Source organism: Penaeus monodon, chromosome 11 (genome assembly GCF_015228065.2).
Source record: "Penaeus monodon isolate SGIC_2016 chromosome 11, NSTDA_Pmon_1, whole genome shotgun sequence".
NCBI classification, from domain to species: Eukaryota; Metazoa; Arthropoda; class Malacostraca; order Decapoda; family Penaeidae; genus Penaeus; species Penaeus monodon.
Genome location: NC_051396.1, coordinates 10851275 through 10873774, shown reverse-complemented (window position 1 = coordinate 10873774; position 22500 = coordinate 10851275). Strand labels below are relative to the sequence as shown.

Below are 22500 nucleotides of genomic sequence, written 5' to 3'. Positions count from 1 at the left end.
AAAATATAGAAAACAAGCAAGCAAAACCATCATGTTTGTAACAATATTTACCGGAAGAGTAAACATGTGACTCTCCAAGGGAATGTTAAATCACGGTGAATTTGCAAACACAGGTCAGGGTGAACTGTTACTGGAATATTCCCCAGAAGCTCAAGGTAAATTTCTAATAATCCATGGGAAGTTTTTTTTCCTATACATTGCTCGGAAAATTGCTCTTCTAAGAAGCTTGGAAAGTATACTGTTTCGTCTACACTTAGGATGAGAAGTTAATAAGCAGCTGATGAGGGGAACACTATACTAAAATAAGAAAAAATGGGAAATAGGAACTCAGGGGAAAGTCAGTGTCATCCCGTGTGATCACATGGGTATGGTTTCAACGCATCCAGGAATTGCCCGCTGGACAACTTGTACAGATTCACATGAATTCCTTGGCTCGTATAAAGGGATACACGACCGCACACGCATACGTATGTGTATGTTGGTGTGTATATATAATCAACCAATCAATATACATGTACATATACATAAATGCGCACACACACACACACGTGTGTATGTGTATCTATGTATAACTGTGTATGTATATTGGTGTGTATGTATGAACATATGTACAAATGTATATGTAGACAAGCGTTTGTGTTTGTGTATACATGTGTAAACGTGTGTGTATGTACAAGCGTACATATTTAATACTCTAGCCGCATTGATGTGAATTAACGAAACTGGTATCTTACACAAATAATTAATAGGTATATATTTCATAATCTCTCGTTCAATTACCAAAATTCTTTACTTTCCTTATCTATGCCACCTTAAATTTCTGCCGCGTTAACAAAGGTCATTTGCGGCGAATTCAAAATAAAGCGATAGGGTGGGGCTAGGAGGCGTAGTCCCCAAATATATCATTACGTTAAAGTATTGGGGAAATGAAAACGAAGAGAAGAAAAGACCAAGCAGAAAGGAAGAGGAGAAAAGAGCAAGCAGAATTCGTTGTGGCAAGGACCGAGGTCAGAGGCAGAGGCGATCCCCTACATTGGGCCTCAGTCTCCGCCTCTTAACACCCCCCCCCACCACGACAACGAGCAGGAGATGGGGGGGGGGGTGATTACATAGGTATATCTGGTGTTTCAATAACTAATAAGAAGGATATCGACGTTGGCCTCTGTTGCTAGACAAAGTAGCAGGCCATTTTAATGCCGTTTGATCTTTTGTCTTTTTATCATCAGCCCTTTTTAAAAATAAATATGCCTTCATTAGAACATTGGCCTTTCCTTTCACATCTACTACAGTGTTTTAAGGGCAATAAAGTAAAATTTAGAATTTTTCTCCATTTCTTGGAATTCCCCTGATTATGATGGTATTGACCTGCTAACCACTTTTCAATTTTCAACTGCACCAATTTGATATATCGTCTTTATACAGTTTTTTCACTGAAAATATTATATGCTAAATTCTGTAGGTCTTTGGTTTTAAACATTTTCTCCAAAAATTTGCACATCGAAATTATGTGTAGACTATTTCTTACTTTTGCGTTATTCTTTCCAATAACAGCAAGAGGAGAAGAAAATTAAGATGTGAAAAATGTGAATTACATTTCCAGAAAATATTTCCATACAACAGAAACAGAACATACAAACCGTAGCCTAGAATATCTAACTCAACTATCAGAATCAAATTATCTTTTAAGAAAGCATCAAAAATATTATATAAAAAAAAAATATTGAAAACTCTTTCCAGTTCCTTCTAATCACATCCAAATTTTAACATTTCAATTTCAACAAGTTTAACTATTGTCCTAATAACGACTTCATTTAGTTTGACATTCCCCCTTCCGTTTCTACTGGTACAAGCAATTACTCGTTTATAAAATGTATCCCATGCAATGCTTAGCAACATTGCACAAGATGATAGAAAAAGGAGACTGGAAGTTTCTTACACATGTAAATATGATACATATAAGAAACTCTACTTCTCTCTACTTGCCTATATTTGCATCACATTTCGAATATCATTTTTTCCACTTTCTAAAAAGAATCAGGTCCATTTGTTTGATCTTGTGAAAAATACTTTTTAATGTTTAATATAAAATTCAGACAATATAGTTTCATTTATATTTTAAACAGTTGCCATACAAGAAAGACACCCTCTTTCCCATGTTACTGACATTTATTTTGAATCACAAAAGGTTTCTTTTTTTTTTTTTTTAAGAAGTTAACAAGCAATATAAAAATACATGTCATATAATATCTGTAGAGCTGATAATCAATTTCAAACTTCCAATCAACAGTAAAAAAAGTAGCATGCACATAATTACAGATGTTCAACCATTTCCCCTATAAATATAGTCTTCAAAAAATAATAATAATAATAATGGGAAAATAACGAAAAAAAAAAGTTGGTCACATACAATAGGAAATATTTAAAGCATTTTATCAATGGAAGTCGCACCTCGAAAATTTCAACACTATGAAAATAAAAGGATGGGAAGGTCACAGACATATTACAGTTAAAAAGTGTCATGGTTACAACATAAACGGTCTTCACAAGTCTCTGCTCTCAAGACATATCTGGTCCACTGGTTACAAGTCCCAAGTCACATTCTTGTAGATTACAATAGTGTGTCCCTTCAGACCCAACTTAATATAACTTAACCTTGACAAAGATCCAGACCCTTTGACTATCCTGTTAACGTGTGGAAATAGTGAACACAGTATATAATGCATCTCTCAATCTGGAGTTAAAAGCTGCATAGAAAATAAGGTAAACAAAATGTCTTTTGTATTAAGGAAACTCAAGCAACTTCTACGAAAGCAAAAGTTTGACACTGGGTAACATGGCTAGCAGGCACTTCAACATACTTAAAAAAAAAGAAAAGTAAGAGCCATTATTCTCAAATATTGCAAGCAATTCATGTTTATTAATCAGGCAACACCAATATCCTAATTCACTAAACCCATCATCAAGCCATGACAAGGTGGGAGTCTGGATGACAAAGACTATATCAGAGGCCTAAATTCATCTTGCATGCATATTTGGAATAGGGCATGGTGTGAAGTATGAATATTCATGCAAAATGGAACAATGGAATAATCTAATTATTCTATACACGTCCTATACCAGTATTGTACTTCAGGTCCTGTCCCTTTGGAACAAGACCTGAACTCCTTGACATCTAGGTTGCCATCCTCAACATTATCATAACTACGATCACAGTTCAGTTTTCATTCATTATATCTTGAACTTATAAACACTGTATTTCATACTTTTTTAAATCAATAGTATCCAAATGCATTGAAATGAGCAATAACAAGTCTATAAATAATGTAACTTGGACCACGTGTAAAGAAGTAAATGGTTTCATACACGATTGATATAAACATATTTAGGATGTACAAAATATTACATGTCTCTCAATTCAGGCATGCAGCATGTGTAACCCTGAAATCAATCCATTCTATGAATGAGATTCTTTTACCGATATAAAGTATTATCACACACAAATTATTTATTCTTAGACAGTACCTTCAACATGAGAAACAATTCCTTTAATAATCTTTATGAATCAACATGAAAGCATACCATATCAAGAATAACTGGTTTCAATCTTCCTTTTTCCAAAAACTTATCAAATTTTGCTTCTTGTCTTCTATATCATCCAAGTTTCCACTATTATCCAACCTTTCAAAGTTCAGCATCCTTGCATTTATTTTTTCAACATTATTTGCAAGGCAAGCAGAAAAACAGAAGTCAAAACTGCAAATTTGAGCACTTCAGGTGCTAAGCAGACTCTGCTCAGCACACAACACCAATGCCCTGCAACACCTCTCTCTCATGTGGATTAAGATGTGGGATGAAGACAGGAAAGGCTGGGTGCTGTGCAAATGTGCTGATGAAGGTCGTGAGATACTGCTGCAAGTCCAAACTGTACAATGGATCACTCACCTGAAAGGTATACAAGAATAAAGTGTCTGATTTTTACAAGTAAATTAAGCAAAGAAATCAAAAATATAAAATTGAGAAATTATAAATCCCCTTTTCCTTCTTTAGCTAGTTCATCCACCTTAAATAACACAAATAAGCACAATCTCACTCACAGCATCAGGGTCATCCTCATCATCCACAGTGTCTGCATCATAGCTGGGATAACCACTGGCTGGTGGAAACATTGTGGCAAGTGCAGAGTCTCCATTGGTCTGGCCATCCTCCTCATCATCCTCCCAGCACTCGTCTTCCGATTCCTGCTGTGTTGAATAAATGCAAGTTCTTTAGTATTTCATTATCCATCAGCTTTGTAGACAGCTATGCTACTTGTACAGGAAAAGAATCATGCTTGCTACAGAAACTAATGCAACAAGAAAAGAATCATGCTTGCTACAGAAAATAATGAAGCAAGAAAATAATCAATATACCAAAAGGGAGGGAGGGATGAGGGAGAGGAGGAATAAAGGAAAGGAGGTTTGGGGGAGGGAGGGAGGAAGGAATGAGGAAGAAGCCTGGGGGAGGAAGAGAGGGAGAAAGAGAGGAAGTAGAGGAAGCCTAAGGGCAAGGAGGGAGGAAGAGGACGAAGGAGGCCTTGTGGAAGAAGGACCCAGAAGGAGGTGGCCAGTGGAAGAAAGGAACAAGGACAAGGCCAGAAGGAAGAAGGAAAGGGAGATCCGATGAAGGAGGAGCAGGAGGAAGAGAGAATCCTTTTAACTACAAACAGTTTGATTACATACACTTACTTCGTCATCGTCCTTCGTCAGGTTCGAATCTATAGCATTGGCAAGTTCGTTAATTAAAAGCTTGAAAATCTTGATTAACACAGGCACTTGAGTCCACTGTTCAGGCCGTGCAACACGTTGTGATCGCGTGCGCACTCGGCCCTCTGGTGAGAAGACCTACAAGAAAAAAAAAATTTAATGATGAATGCAATTATCAATTTTTTTTTTTTTTTTTTTTTGCTTTTTGTTTTATTCAATTTTTGTTTTATTCCTTTCAAGTAGAAATGCTGCTAAATAAAAATTTATCTTAAATGTAGCATTTTCTAGTCTGTCCAAAAGATAACAGTAACAAAAACTCTACCGCAAGCTTAATGGGACTAAAAACCCTGTCACATGGGAAAGTTAGTTAATGAACACACCTGATCTCCTTGAACAATGATGTCTTGCAATCTGGTATCATTTGATGTCACACCATGCTCCAGTAGTTTAGCCAGGGCAACTGCACTAACCTGTTAAAATGCATTTTAATGGTATTGATGACCTGCTTTGTGATGAGACGTGGATGAATAGCTAAAATATAAATAAAAGTGCAAAATTAACATACATCCTTCCATTTATCTCATAACATCCAAGGAAAATGTACAATTCAAAACACAATCACATACCTTTCCTTCATATGCACCAAAGAAGAGATGCTGTTTGGAGCACCACTGAGTGAGAACAAAATGAAGAGCCGACTGTCCTGAGGGGCCAGGAACCCCAGCCAGGAAGTTCAACACCCCATCCAACTGCGAGTGGACTAGCTGAGCATACACCAGCACCAGGTTTTGCACAACTGTTAAACTCTCTGCACCCTGTGTGGATTAAGCAATTTTATAAGAATTACCTACTGTTTCTGGATCAATTCTTTAGTTCAGTCAGATTAAACCAAATCTCTGGTTTGTTCAATTATTAGCTGGCCTAATATGGTCATCTAATCTTTTTTGTTCTAGTTATCCTTTGCTCCTACTCATACCATTTCCAAATTAACTTCCATATAAAGAAGCTATGTTTGTATATGTAGGACTCTTGCACTCTTAAGCCCATACAGCACAGAATATTCATAACACAAATCAACATATTCCATGAAAGGCAAAATTACTGACTGTAGAAAGCTAAATGGAGTTATGAAACACAGGACAAACTGTAATTTGCATATCAAAACTGACACTCCTCTACACTTTATTCTTTTCAAAAGGCAAGGTTTGTCATATATTACCCCATTAACCCATTGCTGACGGGTGGCATGTACGCACATGCCATGGCATGGCGGGACCATCTGCCGGGGGCACGTACGCACATGCTATAGAGTATGCATGGATATACCATGAGTTTTTTTTTGTTACAATCACGGCAAAAGATTTTTTTTTTTGCCAGTGAAAGTGTGATTTAATGCAACAAACCGACAATTTCAACTCCATGATGCCGCACACTGCTTATTTCATTTGGACTATAGACCCGATAATGATCAACTATGGAGTCTATATAACAACAAAAATACCCTTCAGTCTCGATTTATCAGGAAGTTTGGCAAGTAGAGACTTTAAAAAATAATGAAAATTGAAAATACAACATATCTTCATAGTATTACGAAGAAACGGCATGGGATGCTGGTATTTGGCATGAGTGGTCGCGCATGCTAGGGCGACGATATAAGCCCCTGGCAGCGAGGCCCCGGCCTCTATGAATGCTAACCGTCAATTATGGGTTAAGAAGAGATGTCAACCATTTATTAATGGTCAATGGGTAGGAAATATTTACTAATAGTGATGGGGGTGGTTAATCATTTCTAAGTTAGACAACACTGCATCTGCATGCAGAGCAACAGTCTTCCAATGCTGGCAAAAACTTTTTCACATCTCTTTCTGTGAATGAAGACTATGGGAAGAGAGATGCATGACAACTGAAGTTAACTACTGAACCAAAATCAACTATCAAACAAGATGTGTATGACCTTGCTGGTCAAAAATGGCAAGATATCATTGATATAGACTCCCAGTGATGAATTAATAAATACTTGCATTAACCCAATACCACCAGGTGGTTTCCCAATACAAAAGCCCTCCCTCCCGGCCTATATTTGTAGTGGCCCAGCCTCAACACCGGGACAATCATGTCGGCACCATAGCGTGCGCAGCATGATCGTACATGCCCCCAGAAAATTGGACCGGCACACCATGGCATGTTTACACATGCCACCCGGAATATAGTCCAGGCATGCCATGGCATGTACATACATGCCCCCTGGTGGCAAAGAGTTAAATATAAAACTTAGTTTTTATATTTGGGTAGTACTAATACAAATGTACACCAAATAAAATTTTAGTGTGCGAGCCTGTAATCCCTACAAATAGTGGATACTACAACTATAAAATACACTATAGTAGGATCTACTAAATGATAATGGGAACATTATACTGTTATTACATACACTACAAGATTACTCTCTGCTTATATGATGTACAATGTATATGAGGGTAAAATGTATGTGCTCATAGTACTTCACGTTAATTCTAGTCTGAAGATAACAATCCTTGCAGTGATTTTCAAAACGTTTTCTGGCTGTTATTTCATAACTTGAGAGAAAATGTTTACAGCATTTTAGCTTTATCAAAATTAACAATATCTGTTAAACAAGTGTCAAAGGACAACTCACCTGAAGTTTACTAAGGACAGCTCTGAGAAGAAGGTCCAGGTTATCCCCTAAGTGGTCACCTGCTCTTCGGATAAGGACGGTAATGAGGCGGCCCACAAAAGTGGCTGTATGTTCACTAGTGGCTGGTGATAAGAGCTGTGAGGCTACTTGTACTACATATTGCAACCCTGATCTGCCCTCAGCATCATGATAAGCTAACACCTGAAATAGCAAGAACCAAGATCATAATATTCTGTTGCATGGCAGTTTTTGTTTTTTAAATACAAATATTAATTAAAATTTCCAATTAAAAAAAAAAATTTAACATTACCTGATCTGGAGCTACAGAAATATAAGCTCGTAAACATTCTCCTCCATTCTGAAGAGTTGAATTATCATCGGTGTTTAGAGTTCTCTGGACGACCGCAGGAAAGGCTACGTTAATAAGGGGTTCACCAAGTGGAGGTGATGAGGAGCGGACCATGACTTCTAACATGTCTAATGCCACAGCCTGCATACCCGGGGGAACCTGTAGAGGGTGTCTGGTTTATATTCATGTTCATGTTCATGTTCATCAGCTCTTTACAAACAAAATGCAGGAGTACATATAACTTTAACACCATCCTACACATTTTAAATTCAGCAACGTCTTCATAAATATACAATCCTGGTTAAATATAACAAAATATCGTAGCAGACATTTCATCAGGTAAAAAAAGAATGCACTAAGAACAAAAATTAATTTTCTTTTTCAATAATCTCACTTTATCTGTCGATGCATTAAGAATGGAAGCTAGAGTTGGGATGAATTTCGTCTGGAGTGTGGTGATGCAGCCCGGGTTTTGGCAGAGCTCCCGGACAACATCTTGTACAAGGGCTACCAGGACAGGGTCATTATTGGCCTTAATAAATACAGCGAGGCAAAGAGTGGAGATCCGGCCTACATTGGCTGCAGTGAAGTTGGAGTCAACAGACACGACAATGCAGCAAGTCTCCAGGATGAGTGACAGGACTTCTGATGATGCCTGGGTAGCAAGTGTAACGAGGCCATCCAAGATGGCTGGCAAGTATGGCTGGAGGGCACCTGGGTTGCCACTGCCTTTTAGAAACTCACAAAATCCCCACACAGCTCTGTTATATTGAAAGAAAAGCATATATTTGAGGTAGGCTAAACACATTACATACATTAAATAAATTTTTGTTCTTTAGGAGCCTTTCAACATTGCAGATATAATAAAACAATTCTGAACACCAGCAAGTTGAAATCATGACTAATCTGTTTGGTGATGATGTCTGGCATATACACCACTGACAGTAAATAAAATCCTGATGTATCTAGTTACTACTGTCACACTTTACATGTATCATTCATTCTAATAAGTGAATATTGTATATATCAGATAAATGTAAACTCACAGTACTGCAAATGTTAGCACTTCACTTCCACTTCCATAAAAATACATTTTCTCATGAGAAGACTAACCTGACACCAGAAACCTTAATGATGGGATTAGGACTATCTTTGAGAGCAGACACTGTTGCCTGAAGGAACTGTTCCAACATTTCAGGAGTTATGGCTTGGCCAAATCTACTTCCACACCACAGGGCTCGGCCAGCCAGGAAGGGAGAAGCTGGAGGAGGATGACCAAAAAAGGTTTCCACAATTTTAGAACACTTAATAGAGATATTTAATCTGTAACTACTACACCTTTCTTTTTATGAAAATTGCTAACAAATATATACATGTTTAAAAGTGAACATGCTCATCTCCACACAAACAACTGCAATCATAACTATCTTTCTTACATTGATTTACATAGTCACTTTCATCTTCCTGTAAGTTGCTTGCAAAACTATTGACAAAATTAAGAGATGAGGACTTACAATTAGGATCCAAATCTGCCAAAACAACAGACTGAATGAAGTTTGTGAGGTCAAACTGCAGCTGTCCCTTAGCCACTTGATCCAGGATGAGGTCACGTACAGAGCCAAGTGCCAGCATGACTGCTTCATGGGTTTTCCACCAAGCAGGATCCCCAGCGGACCTCTGAGTAGTCGCACGCTCTAGGTGCCTTCCCACTGCCACAACAAGCCCCTGACCACAGTCTTCAGCTAGTTCCTGACACAAGGCCTGTGTAGGAAGAACCTCATTAACAAAGTTGGGCAACCTTATGTCTATACAAATGAAAAAACAAATAGCAGTTAACATCATACTTCACAGTGAATTTTCAGCGATAGTCTTTCTTCTTATTTTTCTTTTTCTAGCCAAACAAGGGATAGGAACTACGCTCACCAGAAGGAGATCTTGGGCAGATATTCTGACAGAATATGCAAAGCTGTCTTCATCTTCATCTTCAACAAAGGCATCTGGATTATTGCTCCAATTTTCAATCTGCAAATTGACAGGTTAATTTTTATCATACCGTAACTCAGGGACAACTTTAGTCACTATTAAACTTTAATAAAATCTATTAGCTTCCCAATCTTGTAACTTTCTGAAGCCTTAAAAAAATAGCAATAAAAAAATAAAAATGAGGTATCTTTTTCTAGATGGATCCACCCCCGCTAAAAACTTCTAAGATGTTTACCAGGACATGTAATTTTTTTTTTTTTTTTTTTAGATATAAAACTGCCTGCAAACTATACATGTTAGAATATAAAAATACAACTTTAATTACTCATTTATTACAGCATTTATCATCACTCACACAAATATAACAAATTTTTATCTCACACATACCTGATCCTCAGTTATTTGCATATATAAAAGGATGTAATATATCAAATCGGCTATTCCTTGCTTCACCATCTGTTTGTGTTTGGTCGTCTCCACAAGGGCATGGACAAACTCAAATATGGTAAACACTAAATTTTCAAAACCAAGTACTTCACCTGAAATTTCAAGAAAATAAATTGAGGTTACTAAGAATTATCTAAAAATGTTCTGTCTTAGTATACTGCCCCCCCCAAAAAAATATACAAGTTTACTAATTTCCAGGAAATTCTTATTCCTGCATGCCCTGTACACAAATCTGATAGCACACTTTAAATCAAATAAAAAATGTGCATGAAAATAACCTCCTGGCAATATTCACCATTAAACAAATGTATGTATAAACAACACTATCAAACATACCATCTGAATCAACAGGGTCGTCAGCATCTTCTCGTGCATTGACAGTAGTGTTGACGTAAGTATCGGCACTAGAAGTCAAGGTTTGCCACACGGGTCCCAGCACCTCCCCGAGATACTGGCCCATTTGTTTGGGTACATTCTTCATCAACACAGTAAGAGCTGGACGACAAAACATTTATATTAGTTATGGCAGTTCATATTTCTCTCTGTGTGGTGGCTTTTATTTCATTGTATTTTCCTCTCTGATTCAGAACACCCTCATTGATGAAATGAAAAAAAATAATAATTACTGTATATTCATGCTTATTTAACTAACCACTGCAACAAAGTTGTTTCCACAATGTTATTTTCTCTTTTTCTAAATATTTTTTTTTTTTTAAGAAATTCTCTCTTAATAAAAATCAATAACAAGTAAATTTCTATTATACTTTTCTATAACTCAAAGAACTGCCTTTTATGACATAACAATGAGATTCAGGTTAATGCTGGAATAGGAATGAAAGCAACAGGTCTCTTGTGGGTAATACTAAAAACAAAATTCCCAAACATATCAATGGATTTATAAGAAAAAAGTAATTTGATATACTCAGAATCTCAAAAACTGTCCAGTGACTAACTTTCTGACTGAATATTAAAAGTATTCATGAAACCCACTCAAGTACTTGCAAGCACTCATATGCTCCAATAACTTCAGAGTAGCCAATATTACATTCACTATATACTGCAAGACTAATCAAGAGAGCAGGGAAATCCATCACACCATCAATATAATTGCCTCACTAAGATTAATTTGATAAATTTCTTTACTTTTTCTTAACATTTATAATTTTGCCTGTTACCAACTTCCATAATAAATCATTCCCATGGCAAAATTAGTGTACCAATACTTACCACTAAGAATTTCCTTTTTGAGGCCGGAGTCGGAGGTGAACCCATCTATGGTCTGCAAACCCTTGACAAGAGCTTGAGTAAAGGCTGGAAGTGTTGGGTAGAGAAGGGTCTTGGCTAAGCTTCTGTTATACTCGCCCATCATGCAAATTAGGTTGGCTAAGGTGCTGAAGATCTCCACTGCTCGGCCCCTTGTTCTAATGCCATATTTCTGAAAGAGGCCATAATATTCAAATAAAAAAATTACTCAAATACTTGTACCTTTTATAAATTGAAGAAGTACTCACACAGATCCAGTATTATAAAAACTTTTCTACAAAATCTGTCATCCTCCAGATACACATGAATATCTAGATTCTTTTCACACAAGGAGAATAAAATCTTACCTCCTCCTCACAGAAAATGCGATACATCTCAGGCAGGATAACTGGAGCAACTTGGGGTATGTGCTGGTCAGTGAGATCCCGAGAAAACTCGGTCAAGACTCTCATTGCACCATGTACAGGTGCCTCCTCACCTGTCTTGAGGGCTGCCATCAACAGGTCAAACAGCCCACACCAATTTTCCGGCCAGTCCCAGTGGGCAATGGCAGATATTGCATATGCTACCGAGGATCTGAAAAAAAAGGTTAGCTTCATGTCCAATGATATTCTTTTCAATCTGAGGCTGTAAATTCAGAATATTAAAAAAACTAACTTTGTCACTAATTTTATAATTAATAGAACACATACCTGACTTTACTGATGGGTTCATGTAGGCCATGTGGTAATAATTCTTTGATTTTGGCTTTTGCATATTCTGGACATTCTGGTACTCTAAACTGTAATGTAAAAAGTAACAGTTGTAAAGTAAAATAAGAGAGCTGTTAAAATATATGCATAATATATGCATATGCATCTTTCTTTAAAGCTTATTCAACTGTACCATATATTCTGAATGAAAATCATACTAACAATACCAGAGTACCTGACCATGTGACCTCCTAGTCATGGCTCATGGATAGTACATACCACACTCATTCATTCATGGAAATAAAGCAGGAGACCCTTCCTAACTGCCTACAGTGTCTAATCACCCTTTAAAAGTTCTGTGTACTCATGGCAAGTACTTTTTATCACCCCAGCCTTCATCCGAAATTTTCACAACTGCAAGTTCCCGCTACCCTGGCCCTCAGCCAAATTTTTTCATGAAGGCATGTTCACATCACTCACCCATCAAGCCAAATTTTTTCAAGACATGAGGATCACAACTGGATCATAGGAGTTAATACAATAGTAGTAAATAAACAATTTGAAGATCAATGAAAAGGAGTATACAGGGGTGATATGTAGAACTAGTAACAGACTCCTTGGTGACTAATCCCTTGTGGAACCATCTAAGTATAAACAATTAATAAACTAAGATTAGAGTGGACATGATAAGTATATCATGCCATCCCATGTCATTGGGTAAAAATTCTTTATTGTTCAAACATAATAGTTTACCTTTCATATGATGAATATCAAAACCATAAACAAGAAAATTCATTATAATCCTATACTTCATAAAGAAGAATTGTAAAATATTTATCTCAAAGTTTCAACTGCCTTCAAGATGAAATTCATAACATAACCTAAATATAAAAAATGAAAAAATGAACTATGACCCATCTACCAGCTCCACCAATATTCATTCTGCTGTAATACTATATTACCTTTAAGGGGATGAAAAATCTACCTTCTCACAACAGACATTTGTATGAATAATTGCAAAAGTCTGCTGCCAATAGCTTAAAAAAATCAATGTTATATATCCAAGTATATATCTGCAAAAAAATTACACATTTTTTCTTCAACCCAATGCTGCTAGGAAAAATGCAGTATTCACTGAAGTTTTTTTTTTGCAAAATGTCTACCAATAGATGGCTCTATAAGTGCTCTGCCCCAAAGGGATCAATTAGCAAACCTTGCAACCTCATCTGATTTCACCTTCCCTCAAGTTCTCAAGAAAAATATTTTTATACTAATGGCATCAATATTGATACTGTTATTCTTATGATATATATGATAATTATAAAAAAAAAATCATTAGCTTTGCTAATAGCAATGTAATAAAGGAGAATACTTCCAAAAATCAAGGAAAAGGATAAACAGGTGAACTAGGTAATTTATTCATTTGTAACTAAGTATTGGTGGTGCCATTTCTGACTTGTAGAACCAGCTGTGTAAGGACAATTAATAAACTATACTCACAGAGGACATGCATATCCATACATGCCATCCCTAATGGCAATGGTTAATCACTATAAAAACAGTAATGAACATACCCATTTCCTATGTGCTTGCATCAGTGAATTTAAAATACACAAAAATAACTCAAGAAACTTAGCAAAGCATCCACTAACCTTTACTATCTACTAAAATACTTATCAACTACCTACCTATCCAAAAGAACAAATAAATCGAGACTGAAAGACAAGCAAAAATCACAATTTTCTCACCTTCTCCGAGTCCGTACACCAGTGAGCTTCAACATACTGTTTAAGCAGCACAGAGGCCAACTGCCGGATGGGAAGGGGGCCATTCCGATCTAGAGTCAGCTCTACTAAGTGGACGCCAAATTCTGAAAGAGGGGACATTGCATTATTCTTTTAAGTCAGGTCAGAGCAAGTTCCTTTTGGTGATACAAAAACTCATAATCTATGTAAATATCTTCACTGCATAACACCTAATCAACCCAAGTTAAACAACATTACACTTTGTGCATCATCTGCAGATGTATACCTACAAATAAACTATGAACTCTACACTTTATTTTAATATAAAATAATTCAACTCTTTTTTTTCCCTCTCTCTCTCTCTCTCTCTCTTTTTCTTTTTAACCAAATTTATAAAAAATGCTTATCATACATCAGACTGCCAAATCTTTCAAACAGGTTAAGTTGCTATCATAAACCCTGTATATCTTATGCAGGCCGAATGTTTTTTAATATGCAACCTAAATGTTTGCTTAAAAGAATACTAGATAAACAATTAAACATCTTCCATATATAACTTAGCCATATATTATGAAGAGAATAAACAAGAAATGAATTGCACAATTCACTCATTCCCTGTTTTTTTCCTCAACTAAAGAAACCTAAAGCTATTTTACTTTGTCATTTATGTATTATGAATATATAATGTTTGTACTACAGCTACAAGAGTATCTTTTTTTTATAAACAACCCTATGAATGTCAAGATTATTATAATCTCTTATGCTTGTGAGCAAAATGTACTTATGCATACAATATTTTGCAAACTGGCCACACCAGTGTTCAAGAACTGTAATGAATGTGCAAATCTTCTAAATATGATTTTTGTTGCTGCTGTTTTGAAATACCACTTACTACTTTTTTCAAAGAAGTTTATTCTATTAATTTAATCAGTACATTTCTTGTGTCTCCTCCACCCCACCTCATGGCAGGATTATAAAAGTAAAATTAGGAAACAGTGCAGGCACAAAATTTTGTAAGCCTACCATTTCTGAATGTCTGAGTACATGGGTACTTCAGGTCATCTATTTGCTCTTCTTTAAATCAACCCAATGGCACTAGGGATGGCATATCTGTTCTTGCCATGCCCACTGTGACTATTTTTTATTGTCTTCACACACAGATGGCTCCACAAGTGCTTAGTCACCAAGTAGTCAGTCGCTAGTACTATCTAGTATACCTTTTACCCTTTTTTTTTTTTTTTTTTTAATATTCTTATCTTATATTGCTATTAGTAATGTTAACCATCATGTCTATATTAATAATAACCATTGAGATTAATGGTATTAGAAAATTAATCTAAAAACTTGGGCAAGGGAAAAGCAGGTGAGGTCGGGTTCACTAATTGACTCCTTGGTTGCTCAGCACTTGTGTGTGTAAACTGTGTGTAAACGCATTTCCCAAAACAAATCTATAGTGAAATTTAACATTTCCTTGGCAGCAGTGGACCAAGCACATTACCATGTAGTCTATATTCGTCAGTTTTCTAATAATCTCCTTTCACTATTCATGTCTGTCTCCCCTTATTGAACAAGGATTAAAGGGTACACAAGTCTCTTGTAGGTTTTCCACTCCTCATGCCACAGCTGGCTGAGGAATGTGGTGAAGACACTCAAAGTGACAATGTAGTTACTATTATGCATCAATTAGCCTTTGTAATTTTAACTATTTCTGGTGTACTTCATATTCAAATGTGCTCACAAAAAATGTATATGAAATATGAGAAATAAAAGTGACTTGTCTGATGACATTTGATATCAAACCAAATCTGTGTGGGGGGGGGATTTGTATCTTTCATCAACTGCACATCTTTTGAAAAAAAAAAAAACTTTATAAACATGCTTTTCAGTCTGCAATACGCATTATGCATATCTTAGTGCAATAGTATTGACAGCACAAATTTAAATGAACCACTTTACATCTAAATAAACATCTATTTGAAGAAAGAAGTATGAATATTCTGCTAATTCATTCTCCATGATTCTGGTACTTAATCCATATTGAATATCTCACATATTCATCCCTTAGGAAATATAAATTGAAAATATTTCTTGACATTTCACAACTTTTGAAATATTTTGGATACACATTGCTGTTAGTCTGAAAGTTTTTTCCCAGAACTTCTAGGTAAATCCTAAAACAAAATCCTTTCACATAAAATCCATAAAACACGACTATTAGCTACAAAAGATAACCAGATGATCTACAGAAAGTAAAAGGAAGTTCACAGTGGTTCACCAAAGATACACCTACTGTGGCTCAAGTGCTCCCTGTGGCCTCCTGTGCCTTCAAAACACTGGTGAAGGACAATATTTCTGCACCAATTATATTCTGGCTTGAGAGTATAATAATATCACTATGGTGATTTGCCTTCAATAATGGAGCCAGAAAGCTTTACCTTGTTTAACACTGATGGTTGATGTTTGTTGGAAAACTAAGGACTTTTTTAATATGAATTAGTTTCATGAGATAGCAGGCCTACATATAGAAATTAGTAATTTTTATGGTCTTGTAAAACAGTTTAGCAGGGTATGCATTGATCTCAATCATGACAGGTGACTTCCTATCATGTCCATGCTAAAAATTCCAGATACTAGGCAATGCATAATCATACTGTAAGCCCAATTCCCTATGGTAAGGACAACAGTTCACATGATCAAGACAACTGCCCTGGCTTGGAGCAGAACTCACTAATGCTCCACGGCATTGCCAAACTTTACACAAAATTTTTACCCAGTGTGAATGCGTTCAAAATGATTAACATTATTGCTAAATTCCAATTACTAAAACATATCTAAAAGATTTCTTTTTGGACATAATGATCAAGATAAGGTGAAGGCCATAGAATAAAGTGACATTTTTGGACAGCCTAAGAAATCAAAGGTTATTATTTTTAACATAGGAAAAAGACAAACTAATATAAAAATCAATTAAAACCTATACATCATTGACCCATTAGATGCAAGTCCCTTGTTTTAGGACTTGGGACAAAAATCGAGGCTTACTAGAGTGGGGAGAGACTACCAGCTGTGTGCCTCATAAGTTAAGCTCCAAGGGACACTCACATTCAGCATTAAAACTCCTTGCCTCTTTGTAATGCTGTAAGCTCTTATCCTGGAGATACGTTTTACCTGTATTGCCATTTTCTGAGGTCTACATCAGTCATTTGTTATGCTGCATCAAAATAGTAAGACTGATTTTGTTCAGCATACTTCATATATCTCCAGGTCATTTACACTCTATGCAATGGTAGTGGCATTAAGTAACATTGTTACTTGATTTATCTTACTATATTTTCATATTATTGAATTATCAGTAAACACCCTCCAATACCAGTAACAGCTGATAGGAATAAGTGGATACCATGTCCTCTATGAGGCATTTTATTATGGATGATGAGACATCCCTGTCACCCACCATTTATTAACAATTTCCCATGACATGGTGTTCCTGTCAGTCAGCCTTCAAGCCAAACATTCTGAAAATATAGCTATGTCAATGCTTTGACTTCTACACTCCAGAAGCTGGCCACAATCAATAAATAACCCTTCACCCCATACATTTCAGCAAGATAGAGCTTAATCCATTGGGAGAATATCAGGTCCACTTGGCCTCTACTCCAGGTAGTCTGCACAACCAACTGGGCTTATCTCCGGGGCCTTTTTCAGACACGGCTGCACTGCACCAACAAAGTGATGTGATTTTCTTGATATCACTTCTGTGCAAAACATGATTTTAAAGTTTTTGTACAAGACTGAATGTGGCTTTGTGGATGGATGAAAAAAAATTAAAATCGTCTAATTTTGCATATCCTATCTTCACAAAATATGAGTTGTATGCAATGATACACAAGGCTGCTGCTCTCACCGCTTCAGTACTTCTATTATTTTTCATACTTCAATACAGTCACATTGGCAGAGCACCAAAAGACAATGCAAGTAGTTGTCACAAGGAGACAGATCTCATGAACAAGAGTGAAGGTTGCTTACAGGTTCACATCAGCAGCAGGAGAGCACCATGTTTTGGCGTGCAGCATCTTTCTCACATGGCAGGCAAATGATTTGTGTGCTAGAATTTGCATCTTATAAAAAACAATAGCCAATCATAGATTTACACATCCCATTTTCCCTCAGGCAATGCCCCAGGGTATGTGGTGAGGGTTCCTTTTAAAGAACAGCAACCAAGTTGGCCATGATGTGAATCCCACATCCTTCAGAACCTATGAGTTAATGGCCTCCCAAGCAATGAATCATAAAATTAGGAGTTTGTGCAAGCCCCAACTTTCATGCTAGTAAGTAGTGGTTAGTTGGCCTTTGCCAGAGTACAATGTGGACAGGCCACAGCATCATTTGATACAGTGCTATTTAATCCATTGGCAGTACTGCATGTACCGTACACTATAGTGATATTTTTAAATATGGTTTACGGAAGACTCCACATGTTCTTAGTCAACATTGAGCCAACTTATAGGCTTTCCTGACCTCACCCGATTACTCCATTCCTTATACTTTCAGGTGAAAAGTTTTAAGTTACTGTTTACAAAGTAACCACACCACTAAGACTAGGTCCACACATACAAAACTTCCTAAACCAGGAGATTCGCCCCCGACACCCATCCAAACATTATGTTTTCTACATTTCAAATACAATAAAAGTAATGCATTTGTAAAGAGTGTGACAGATTGATTAGGACTTACGACCTACATGCAAAAAGAGTTTATACTAAGGAAGGTTGCCACACAGGAAAATTGTTCTTTACGAGGCGAGGTAAGGCTGGATACGGCCGCCACAAATTTGTTGTGACCTAATTAGAGTTTTTTTTTTTCCTCTTTTTATGAGTGTCCTTACATTTTCCCTATTTTGGTACATTTATGAAAAAAAAAAAATTCTACTAGTGTCCTAACAATACTGTTATCATCATTATCATTAACATTATGAATAACATCATATTAACAATACTAACGGCACTATGATTTTTTTTTTTTTTTTTTTTTACAAAAATCAAGGAAAAGGACAAAAAGGTGAGATTAGGTAGGCCTAGTAACTGACTCCTTGGTGACTAAGCAATTCTGGGGCCATTAATGAGTAAATAAAAAGTAAAATAATGAATTATAACACTGCCTCAAAAAATTGTCTTGAAATTTTCAGCCCCTTGTAACTGCTCAACTTAAACCATCACTCAGACCAATTGCATTTATCAAATGTTCTGTTACTTAAAAACTTTCATTTATAACATAAGCTTTGACATGTTCATATGAATGTACTAGAGTTATGAGACCGAGTGCATTACCCATGACTATTATGTCATGAAAATATTTTGGTTCAGGCGACATGAACATGCCGTCACAAAAAATCTGGCAGAGGGCCAGGGTGACAGGAACATGTGCTCAAGAGAATTTCAGCTGAAGGCCGGGTTGACAGTAATGACTTGCCACGAGTGCACAAAGCTCTTCAACAGTGACTAAACTAAGTTAGCATTTAGAAATTATTTCCATCAGTAAACCAACGTGAGCCATGACTACAACAGTGCCAACTCCAGGGAGGAAATTATTTTCCCGGCTCAGGATCCTATTCCCGCCCACAGTGACCAGCAGCACAGGGTGTATAACATTAAATTGAATATTCCAAAAATGCTTTTGTGAATGACAAATAACAAAAGATACTTTTGTTATTATAATTGCACAAAGCTATAGACTAACCAAGATATGTTGTTAAGGAAACCATTCTATTGCCATCTTGATATAGCATATCAAAAGAGATATAATTGGAAAATGGCAAAAAAGCAAAAAACACACATGCATTTAAAGGGCAGGCACAGAGTCCTTACACCACATACAAGTGTTGACATGCACCCGGCCTAAAGCCACACACCCAGGAGAATCGCCAGAGTGGGCTGTGTGCAGGCAGCAAAGCAACAGATCCAATGGGATAAAGTAAACATATTGATGCTTGTTCTAGAGATGAGAGGGAGGAAAAAAAAAAATAAATAAAAAAAATAAAAATTATATATATATATATACATATATATATATATAATTTTTTTTTTCTTTTTCTTTTTTTTGGTCTGAGAACACCTTTGAGCATACACATCTTCAAATTTACTTTGTTATCAAACTTTTTTAGCTTTGCATTGCATTGATGGAAAAAAAAATGGAGTAGATAATAAACCACTGCCTTGTGCATTTACTTTACATATGTAAATCTTAAAACCACTTTTAAATATTTAATTTTCATCAGATTTCTTAGACAACACCCACTCTTATGAACTATGATAGACAGCCTACACTCAGCTAGCCTACAGTCAATGTCCCTTGAAGCACGTTTGGTAAATCTTTATATTACGGACACACTCAGCAGAGACTAGGATAAGTCTCAAACTCCACGTAACAAACTTTATTTAACAATATAAATTACCAAGACTAGGAGGGTGAATGGGGTTTTCTGCCCCCAACACCACTCGGCAAACACTGTCTTTATCTCGGTTTGCACGGCAAGAAAGTGCCGAAACTCAGAGGCACCAAGTGAACTTCGGCTGCGAGCCAAACTTTCTGCAATCTTTTTTCTTTATTTGTGGCATTGCCGTTCGTGTCTAAAGATTATTTCCTGTATTGAAGACTACAACTTTTTCTCCTCTACGAGAATATTGCCATCAAATTGCCCTGGCTTAGCGTGTCCATACCATAAAGATTAACCGCACATTCTGGGATAAGAGTTGGTTCCTTATTTGCCAAGTCACTCTAGTTCTTGGGAAAAACCACAGCAGAGATTTGCTGGCTTTTGCTGGAGGACCAAGAGGCACAGAGACCACACCGACGAGCAAAAGGCAGGTTTTTCCTTCATAATTCTCGCTTTATGAAAGTGTAAATAATAATATTTGTTGCTTTCACTGTGGGAAGTCAAATAAATTTTAAAAGTACAGCTTCAAACCCTGATTTCCCAGACAGATCTCGGCTAATGCGAGCTGGGAATTTTTTAAATGCCGAGACCAAACTTTACGACTTGCGATATTCAATTTTCACACAATTTCAAAACCTCACGAAGCCGACACTGCAATGCAAAACCCCAATTTCAAGTGCAAGACGTTACGGACCGACATCTAAAGAGGTCTTTTTCTTTGTTTCCCTTTGCAACGAGAGCAAATACACAGAACAAAAACAAAGACACTTTTCTGCGACGGCCACTTAACAAGCTAACTTTTTCGCAACGTCGCTCACCACAGTTAAGAAATTAGCCTTCTTTGGAGAAAACGTACTATAATACATCCTTTAAAACATCACTAAAACACCTTCCTTAAGCCTATCTTGTTACATAAGAGGCTACACCCACACGCCCTCAATGCGACCTTCGAGGAACTCCTAAAAATAGGGCCATTTTTGGGCGAGAAGTCACTTAATATCCCTTTAGGCTAACGTGGCACTGTTGATAAGAATTTTGCTAATTCTGGCCTGGATCCCCCCCCCCCCCTGCATTGCAATCCCGCCCGAGGATTGCGAGAAACCCCTTGCAATATCCTGCGCGTCTCTTTCCCTGCAATGTCCGTCTTAAAATACCTCTTAAATGCCTTTTCCCTGCCCTCGCCCAGCCCGTTCCCCGAAGGGTGCTGGGGAAAAGCAGAGAGCAAAGCCGGGCTCAACGCGATTCAAAACCTCCTTCGAGTGAACCATGTTGTTGTCACACGTCAAAAAAAGTGGGGGATTTTCCTTCTCCCTTTCTCCTCCTCCTCCCTCCTTTATCTCACCTTCCGTCACCTCCAGGACATGGATCTGCTCCTCGGCTGCACGGCGGACGTCGGCTTGGGGCGACAAGATGTTGTTGAGGTTCTCTATCAAGGCCTCTCTCAGGCCATTGCTCACCTCGGCGCCGGCCATGTTCCCGGGGGCCCGCGCGCGTCCCGGCCACGAGGCCTCGGCCACGGGGGCTCGCTCGCCCTCGGACGCCGGCCTGTCGGGGGCGCCGCGGATTCGCGTTTCGGGGGGCCGGGCGGTGCTGAGGGGCGGGCCGGGCTGCGGCAGGAGGCCTTTTCATTCGGGAGGGCTCGCCGCGGGACAAGGGCTCGTTCTGGCGGGAAAGCGCGCCAGTTTGAATCGCCCCGACGAGTACGACAACGTTTCCGTCGTATCGTGCAGAATCAATGTGCTTTTCAGACTGTCAGACCACCTATATATAATTTTTCTGATGCTAATTAATACGAGGATGATTTTTTAATTCCAGCAATGAACGCCACAAGGGAACGCGTGCAGGGCCCGGGGGCGAGGCAGAGGGAGCCCCCGGGGCGACGCCGAGCACAATTAACTCAATTCGAGATGCCACTCTTTGTTTCTTCCTTTATTGTCTACTCAAGGGAACAGGCATACGCGGCAAGAGAGGAAGAATGACATTGTTAGAATGTGCTGGATGTGTACACCTTAGATGTTGACAGAGATGTGTGTGTGTGAGTGTGTGTGTGTGTGTTTTTACGAGCGAGTACTCACTCCCACGAGTACTCACTAGAGGATGACACTTGTGTGTTATTACGCGAATTTTGCTGAGCGTACACACCATGTTATGCAAGTGAAGGGCAGAGTACCCGCTGGCTTCAATGCGTAC

The 22500-nt window shown here is 37.6% G+C and overlaps 1 protein-coding gene across 5 annotated transcripts; it reads right to left on the bottom strand.

Annotated features, from left to right (window-relative positions):
* Nucleotides 1-2096: 2096 nt before the first annotated feature.
* LOC119578745 (importin-9-like) lies at nucleotides 2097-22039 on the bottom strand. 5 transcript variants are annotated; one of them, XM_037926359.1, is made up of 18 exons: nucleotides 21653-22039; nucleotides 13881-14002; nucleotides 12133-12221; nucleotides 11788-12016; nucleotides 11405-11612; nucleotides 10514-10672; nucleotides 10118-10269; nucleotides 9671-9769; nucleotides 9262-9508; nucleotides 8861-9008; nucleotides 8142-8508; nucleotides 7709-7906; nucleotides 7399-7599; nucleotides 5369-5557; nucleotides 5123-5212; nucleotides 4725-4880; nucleotides 4095-4241; nucleotides 2097-3942 (listed from the first exon to the last, which is right to left on the bottom strand). In XM_037926359.1, exons 1-18 carry the CDS (start codon nucleotides 21780-21782, stop codon nucleotides 3793-3795), a joined length of 3081 nt encoding a protein of 1026 aa, XP_037782287.1. In that variant the 5' UTR covers nucleotides 21783-22039; the 3' UTR covers nucleotides 2097-3792. The 5 variants fall into 5 exon arrangements, with proteins under 5 accessions (XP_037782287.1, XP_037782285.1, XP_037782286.1 ...); XM_037926357.1 differs by having other exon boundaries at nucleotides 4719-4880; nucleotides 21653-21846; XM_037926358.1 differs by having other exon boundaries at nucleotides 4095-4238; nucleotides 4719-4880; nucleotides 21653-21846.
* Nucleotides 22040-22500: the final 461 nt, after the last annotated feature.